At 56.8% G+C, this 8,651-nt stretch overlaps 1 protein-coding gene across 1 annotated transcript; it reads left to right on the forward strand.

Moving 5' to 3' along the window:
* Window positions 1-5,914: 5,914 nt before the first annotated feature.
* On the forward strand, window positions 5,915-7,958 carry LOC115915855 (zinc finger protein 239-like; the record flags this gene model as incomplete). The annotated part of the gene is made up of 3 exons (XM_030969569.1): window positions 5,915-5,998; window positions 6,761-6,826; window positions 6,979-7,958. Coding segments are annotated over exons 2-3 (1,002 nt in total), but the record flags the coding sequence as incomplete, so codon positions are not given.
* Between the last annotated feature and the right edge of the window lie 693 nt (window positions 7,959-8,651).

Genomic DNA, 8,651 nt, shown 5'->3' on the forward strand with positions numbered 1-8,651 from the left:
GGATTCGTGCAGCTTAATGGGATTTTGTGGGCTTTTATTGGGATTTTAGAGTGTTCTAATGGGATTTTGTGAAATGTAATTGGGATTTACTGGGTTTTATTGGGACTTTTTGGGGCTTTCAAGGAGATTTTGGTGCCTCTCAGCCCTTCCCCACACCTGGGGACAACCCCAAGGCCCCCCAAAATTCCACAAAATATACCCTAAAGCCCCTAAAAATCAGAATAAAATGCTCCAAAATACCAGAGAATCCCACAAAATGCCAGTGGAACTCACCAAAGTTTAAAATAACTCCCAAAAATTTCAATAAACCTCCCAACAAAACAAAACCCCACCTAAACCCCAATAAAATCCCCCAAAATGCAAACTCCCAAAATCCATAAAACCCCCAAAATCATATAATCCCCCCAAACCCAATAATTCTCTCAAAAACCCAGTAATTCCTCCTAAACTTCCAACAAAATCCCTCAAAAGCCTCCCACAATCGCCTCAAAAATGCCCTAAAATCACCCAAAAACCCCACAAAACCCCCAAAACCCCCCAAGCCCCTCCGAAGATCTCCAAATGTCCCAAAATTCCCCAAATCCCCAAAAAGCCCCCGAACATCCCCCCAGACTCCCCAGGGGCCGTCCTGGCTCAGGGGGCACCGGCCGGTGGAACAGGAGCCACTTCAGGGGCCCTCGGAGCTTTTTGGGGAGGGGGCACCATGGGAGACCCCCCAAAAACCGGGGGAACCCTGCTGTGCCCCCTCCCCCCGAAACCCCCAGACCCCGGTTCAGGGTGGGCCTGGGACCCCCGGGACCCCCAAATCTTCCCCAGGACCCCCTGAGAGCCCCCCAGACCCCTCCCCAAGGCCCCCCTTGTTCTTTCTCAAGACCCCACCCAGGAGCCTTCCAGGAGCCCCCAGACCCCTCCCCAAAACCCCCCAGACCCTCCCACTGCCCCCCCTCGAGACCCCTCCAGGACCCGTCCACACCTTCAGATCCCCCGAATGCCCCAGGACCCCTCCCCAGACCCTCCCTGACACCTCCAGGACCCCTGAGGATCCCCCGCCCAAGGCCCCTCCCCAGACCCCCAAACCCCTTCAGGACCCTCCAGGACCCCCCAGACCCCTCCCCAAAACCCTGTGCCCCAAGCAGACCCCTAAGACCCCTCCGAGGCCCCTCCCCAGACCCCCCAGAGCCCCCGGAACCCTCCCCAAAGCCCCCCCAGGCCCCCTCCCCCCCAGCCCCTCCCCGATCCCCTCTCAGCCCCTCCCGCTCCTGTCCCGGCCGCCTCAGCAGCTCCCGGAGCGCTCCCGCCCCTCCCAGCGCCTCCCGCAGGACCCGCCCGACACCGGGGGCGCCGGGACCGGCAGGGGAGGGGGCGCCGCTCACGGCTCGCCTCTGATTGGCTGGGCGGCGCGGGGGAGGCGGGCGTTGCTGAGGGGAGCCGCGCTGTGATTAGTTGGTTTGTAGAGTGCAGCGCGGTGATTGGTTGGTTTGGGGCGGAGCGTGCCGCTATTGGCTGGGAGCCCGCGCGCGCGGCGGAGGCGGGAGATTGGGAGGAGCTGAGGTGAGGACGAAGAGAAACTGGGGGGTTTTGGGGTGGGTCTGGGGGGAAATTGGGGGTTTTTTGGGGCATTGACGGGAAACAGGCAGATGTGCGGTGGGTTTGGGGGGAATGAGGGGGTCTGAGGGGGCTTTAGGGAGCTTTGGGGGAAGCTTGAGAGGGTCTGGAGCGTTCTCAGGTGGGTTTAGGGGGATCTGAGGGGAATTGGGAGGATCTGAGGGGATTTTGAGAGGAACTGTGGGGTTGTGAGTGGATCTGGGGGGTTTTGAGGTGGGTCTGGAGAAATTTGGGGGAGTCTTAGGAGACTTCATCGGGTTTGGGGGAGGATGGAGGGGTCTGCGGGGGATTCGGGGCAGTCTGATGGATTTGGGGGGATTTCAGGTGGGTCTGGGGTGAATTTTGGGGAGAACTGGGGGAGTCTGAGGGTCCTGGGGAGGTTTTGGGGGTCTTGGGGAGGGTTTGGGGTCCAGGGTGGTTCTGGGCCAACCTTGGGGGGCTCTGGGTGTCCGGGGGAAGATTTGGGGGTCCCGGGGGTCCCAGGCCCACCCTGAACCGGGGTCTGGGGGTTTCGGGGGGAGGGGGCACAGCAGGGGTCCCCGGTTTTTGGGGGGTCTCCCATGGTGCCCCCTCCCCAAAAAGCTCCGAGGGCCCCTGAAGTGGCTCCTGTTCCACCGGCCGGTGCCCCCTGAGCCAGGACGGCCCCAGTGAGTCTGGGGGTTTGGGGGGATTTTGGGGTTTTCAGAGGGATTTTGGGGTGACTTTTTTGGGTTTTGGGGGACTTTCTTTGGAGTTTGGGGGAAATTATTTGGGGTTTTGGGGAGATTTATTGGGTCTTGGGATGGTTATATGATTTTGGGGGGTTTTGTTGATTTGGGGGGTTTTGGATTTTGGGTGTTTTGTTGGGGTTGTGCAGGTTTTTTGGGGGGGGGGATTTATTGAAATTTTTCAGAGTTTTTTTAAATTTCGGTGAGTTCCACAGGGATTTTCGGAGATTCTCTGGATTTTTTGAGGGTTTTCTTGTAATTTTTGGGGATTTTGTGCAGTTTTTGTGGAACTTAGGGGGGCTTTGGGGCATTCCCTGGGTGTGGGGAAGGGCTGAGAGGCACCAAAATCTCCTTAAAACCCCCAAAAGTCCCAATCAAACCCACTAAATCGCAATTAAATCTATCAAAATCCCATTCGAACACCCTAGAATCCCAATAAAAGCTCACAAAATCCTTTGAAATCCCAATCACCCCAAAAATCCTGATTAAACTCTGCAAATCCCCCAAAAATGTTCCTAAAACCATGAAAAGTCCCACAAAATCTCCTCCAAGACCCAAAGAAATCCTGGCAACTCCCAAAAAACCCCCCAAATCCCACCAAAAATCCCACCAAAAATCTCACAAAACACCAAAACCCCAATGAATCTCTCTAAATGCCACCACAATTCCAATAAAATGCCCCAAAATCTCCTACAAATCTTAATGAACCCCCAGAATTTCTGAGAACCCCAAAAAATCCCAGCAAAACCCCAGTAAAACCCCCAAAATTCAAAAAAAGCCACAAAAAAATTCAATAAACCCCCAAACACCCTCAGAAAAACTCCCCCTCAAAATGCCAAGAAAATCCCCCAAAATCCAAACCCCCCAAAATCCACAAAACCAGCCACTCCCAGTCCATCCCAGTATGATTCCAGTCGCTCTCACTGAGATCCCAGTGGAACCCAGTATGGACTCAGCTGCTCTCACTGAGATCCCAGTGTGATCCCAGTTGCTCCCAGCAGAATTCCAGATGTTCCCAGTTCCTCCCAGTATGATCCCAGTTGCCCCAGGAACAGTCCCAGTCCCTCCCAGCAGGGTCCCAGTCGTGCCCAGTTGCCTCCAGGGTAGATTCAGTTTCCCCAGCATCGTCCCAGTTGCTCCCAGCATGGTCCCAGTTGTTCCCAGTGTGGTTCCAGTCCCCCCAGTATGGTTCCAGACACTCCCAGTATATCCATCCCAGTTGCCCCCAGCATGTCTGTAGTCATTTCCAGGCACTGCCAGTGGCCCCAGTAAGGTGTCAGTTCTCCCAGTATGATCCCCCAGTCATGCCCAGTATATCCCAGTTGCCTCCAGCAGGCATCCAGTCCTTCCCAGTTCCTCCAGTTTGCTTGCAGCATCATCCCAGTTTCTCTCAGTTGCTCCCAGTAGCCCAAAGTGTGATCCCAGTCGCTCCCTTTCATCCCCAGTATGATCCCAGTAAGCTCCAGTTTGATCCCAGTCACATGCCAGCCCTCCCAGTGTGGTCCCAGTATAATCCCAGTTGCTTCCAATCTCTCCCAGTATGGTCCCAGCTGCCTCCAGCATGGTTCCAGTTGCTTCCTAGATCAGCCCAGTCAGTCCCAGTATGATGCCATTTGCTGCCAGCGTGCTCCCAGTTGCTCCCAGTCAGGCCCAGGATGGGGGATGATGTGCAGGGTGTGTTCCCAGTCGCTCTCAGATCCTCCCAGTATGAGTCCAGTCCCTCCCAGTATGATCCAAAGATGAGCCCAGTGTTCTCCCAGTCCCTGCCAGTATGAACCAGTTGTGCTCCACATGGTTCCAGTTGCTCTCTTTCACCCTCACTTTTGTTCCAGTCACTCCCAGTATGTCCCAGTGTAGCCCAGTTCCCTGCAGCATCTTTCCAGTTCCTTCCAGTATGATCCCATTTGCTCCCAAGCACTCCCAGTCAGCCTCAGTGTAGTGGCACTCACTGCCAGGATGATCCCAGTCACCTCCAGCATGATCCCAGTTCATACCAGTGTAAGCCCAGCAGTTTCCAATCATCCCCAGCATGCAGCCAGTCACTCCCAGTTCCTCCCAGTTGCTCCTGGCATGATCCCAGTTACTCACAGCTGCTCCCAGTCACACTCAGCACGATCCCAGTCGCTCCCAGTATATCCCATTTGCCCCTAACATGGTCTCAATTGCCTCTTGCAGGCTCCTGCTCACTCCCAGTATGATCCCAGTGTGATGTCAGTACAAACCCAGTACAGACCCAGCATGATACCAGTATGATGTCAGTAGAAAACCAGTAGTGTCCCAGTCACTCCCAGTATAATCCCAGCATAATTTCAGTATAAACTCAGTATGATCCCAGTATGATGTCAGTACAAAGCCAGTACAGCCCCAGTCACTCCCAGTCCGATCCCAGTCCAGCCCAGTCCCTGGCAGCGCTGCCACTGCTGGGATCCCCCAGCCCTGTGTGCGTTCCCCCCTGGCGGATGTGCCCAGAGGAGCCCCAAGGGCTGGCAGCTGCCAGGCAGGGGCCCCAGCAAGGCCCAGTTGGGATGAGCAGCCCCCAGTTTGCCCAGTTTGCCCTCCTTTGGCCCGGGCCGGCTTCCCTCGGGGCAGCGTGGGGGAGCAGCCGAGAATGGAAGGCTGCCCATCCCGAAGCTGTCCTGGCTAAGAGAGCCGCCTCCTGCCGGGGGCTGCTGCAGGGCTGGAGGAACGGGGCACCGAGGGTGGCTGCTGCTGGGGGAGGAGGAGGGAGGGAAGGGCAGGGATGGAGGGGGAGGAGGAGGCAGGCTCAGGGGGGAGGAGGAGGAGGAGGCGGAGGAGGGATGGAAGAGGAGGGACAAAGGCGGGTCATGGCTGAACAGAAGGAACCACTGGTCAGCCCTGCCTGAATTCGCAGCCCCCACCTGTGGGATCATCACCCCCAAACCGCACAGGTGAGCGAGGGGGGGAGGTCAGCTCAGATATCCCGGGGGGTCCCTGGGTTAGGGTTTTTTGGGGGGATGTTTGGAGAATGAAGAAGTGCAAGGCTGAGCGGAAAAGGCCCCTCGGGGGGACATCGGGGCGTGGCGGTGGCGGCTGCCGGCAGAGGCAGCCTGGAGGAGCAGAGCCCTGTGTCCCCCAGGAGCCCAAAGTGGGGAGCCCAGAGAGGGGGGAGCGCCGCCATTGGCGGGAGCCTCAAGAGGCTGGAGAGGGGCAGGGGGGACTCCTTGGAGCCGCTGCAGCCCAGAGCAGAGAATGAGGGGAGAAGGGAGCCCGGGAGCCCGAACACCCCCGGGTAAGGGACGATCTGAAGTTTCATCATTTGCCTCACGGCCCTCGCAAGGGCAGAGACTCAGACCCTGAAGTCCCTGACTGCAGTTCTGGCCTGGCTGAGGTGGATGCCTGCCAAGTGATTGTTTGCAGCTCTGCTTGCTGTGCCCACGCTGCACTGCTTGGGGCAGGGCCTGGCAATGAGCGGCTTGCTCTGTGCGCTTACAGCTGCTTCACAATCCCTGCTCACCACAACAAACCATGAATCTCCCACCTCTGGGCCAGATGCCACTGGCTTTGACTTTGGTGATCCCCTGTGGAACATCCCTCATCTGCCTCACGACCACTGTCAAGGATGGAGATTGAACCCCCCTCCCAAGGACTGAGACTGAGACCCTTAAAATTCTATCCCAGGGCGCTGGGCTGACTGGAGCGGGCTGTCTGCCCAGTGCTGCCTGCAGGTGTGTTCGCTGGACCAAGACTGGTTTCCCATGGCAACCAGTCCTGAAACAATGGGCCCTGCTCACTGCTGGGACTGGTTTGTCCTGTTTGGAACTGGACTGTCTGGACTTGTTCCCAACTTATTCTCCACTGTCCTGTACCTGTTCCCTCAACTATAAGAGGCCCCTGAGTTAACCAAAGACCTTGAGATTCTCCCCAGCGTGACCAGACGAATCTATTGGCCAGACCATGAAACTTCATCTCTCCTTTGGTAGCTATTCCCTCCACTCTTTCTTTATCTCCTTTATCTCCTTTCTAAGCCTTTTATCACATTTGCTGTGCGCACTCAATAAAAGGTGCATTTGTTTAATACTGAAAGTTCCCCTGCTCTGTGTCTTTTGCACTCTGAGATGGGTAAAAGGAACCATCACAACCCAGGCTTGTACCAGTGGATCGTGACACCCCGGCATCCCGAAATGGGGAGAGCCAAGAGGGGGGAGCTTTTGGCATTGCTGGGACTGCCAGCAGCCTGGGCAGGGCGGGCACCCAGGAGAAGGGGGACCCCCAATCCAAGCGTGACCCCAGCAGCTGGGACAGGGGGGAACCCCGAACACCAGAGGGGAGAGACCAGGGACAGGGAACTCCTGGGAGGCTTTTTCAGGGCTGAATCTTGGTGTTTGGGAGGATTTTGTGACGCCCAGATGGCCGGTGACTTGTAGACATGGACTTGGGCAGAAGAACCTTCAAACTGAATGTGCTCATCCCTTGTATTCCCCAACCAGGATTTCCCATTGCCAACCCCTGGGAGGCTGCGAGGAAGAGGAAGATGCCCCGGGACACTGAGGCAGGTGAGGAGGAAGTCAGTGCCCCTTTCCCCTCTGTGCTGCTCCATCTCCCAGCCCAGCACGGCCCCGGCTGCAGCACAGCCCTGGGGGGATCTCCTTGCCCTTGCCTGTGGCACGGAGGCAAATGCCATCGTGTCCTTGTCCTTCCTCCCCAGAGCAGGAGCTGAGCATGGAGAGCAGGGAGGACAAATGCCCGCGGCAGAACCTGGTGGAAGAGGCCGTTTTGAGCGGCTCCACGGCGCAGGAAGCCAACGGGGAGGAAAAGGCCCGGAGATGCCGCACGAGGAGGGGCTGCAAACGCAGCTGGCGGGGATGTGAGGGGGAAAGAGCCAGCCTGGGCCGGGAAGGCGGCCGGAGATGGAGCCAGAGCTCGGAGCTGGTGCTCCATGAGCAGCTCCATGATGGGGAGAAGCCCCACACGTGTGGGGAGTGTGGGAAGAGCTTCAGGAGGAACTCCAACCTGATTGTGCACCAGAGGATCCACACTGGAGAGAAGCCCTATGAGTGTGGGGAGTGTGGGAAGAGCTTCAGCATGAGGTCCAGCCTGATCAGGCACCAGAGGACCCACACTGGGGAGAGGCCCTATGAGTGTGGGGAGTGTGGGAAGAGTTTCAGCCAGAGCTCCAACCTGATCAGGCACCAGAGGAGCCACACTGGAGAGAAGCCCTACGAGTGTTCCAAGTGTGGGAAGAGGTTTCAGACCAGCTCTGGTCTCCTCAAGCACTTTCCGAGTCACACAGAGGAGAGGCCCTTCCAATGCCCTGAGTGTGGGAAGGGATTCAAGCAGAACTCCACCCTCGTCACCCACCGGCGCATCCACACAGGGGAGAGGCGCTATGAGTGTGATAAATGCAGGAAGAGGTTTCACACCAGCGGCAATCTCCTCCAGCACTATCGGAGTCACACAGAGGAGAGGCCCTTCCAATGCCCTGACTGTGGGAAGGGATTCCAGCACAACTCCATCCTCGTCAAGCACCGCCGCATCCACACCGGGGAGAGGCCCTACGAGTGTGATAAATGCAGGAAGAGGTTTCTGACCAGCACCTGTCTCCTCCGGCACTATCGGATTCACACAGAGGAGAGGCCCTTCCAATGCCCTGACTGTGGGAAGGGATTCAAGCACAACTCCATCCCAGTGTGGCATCCACACCGGGGAGAGGCCCTACGAGTGTCCCCAGTGTGGGAAGAGCTTCTCCAGCAGCTCTCACTTGACCAAACACCAACAGAGGCACCACTAAGGGAAGCCCTGCGAGTGCCCCGAGTGCGGGAAGAGCTTCGTGCGCTGCTCCAGCTCCATCCCCCACTGGAGGAGGCACTTTGGGCACAGCCCTGGTCACTCACATTCCCTGTGATCCATGTTGGGAACACACCTGGCTGCTTCTCCTTCTGGTGTGGCCTTAGTTTTCCTGTGCTTCATCTTCATCCTTTAAAAACACCCAAAACTGGGTTAAATGAAGGAAATTGATCGAATATATCTGAAGTTCCATAATTTCTCAGTTGTTTTAGAGGGAATTTGGGATTTGCGGACACGTTCTGTGTGGAGTGCTGCTGTTGCTAAGTGGCAGGAATTTGATCTCACCCTTCTTGTGTTGCTAAGAACTCCTCCCCTGACCCAAACCCCAACTCCACCCTTGGGATGCCCTATAAAACCCTGCAGCCCTGGCTTTGCCCTGTCTTTGGGGGGTAAGAAATGGATTCCCAAAGGATCAGTCCTTTTCCCACTGGATTCCAAAAATTTCAGCTTTTTCCGCTGGATTCCCAGGGGATCAGCCCTTTCCCACTGGATTCCAAAGGATCAGCCTTTTTCCCACTGGATTCCAAAGGATCA

The sequence above is a fragment of the Camarhynchus parvulus genome, unplaced genomic scaffold (genome assembly GCF_901933205.1).
Source record: "Camarhynchus parvulus unplaced genomic scaffold, STF_HiC, whole genome shotgun sequence".
Taxonomy (NCBI): Eukaryota; Metazoa; Chordata; class Aves; order Passeriformes; family Thraupidae; genus Camarhynchus; species Camarhynchus parvulus.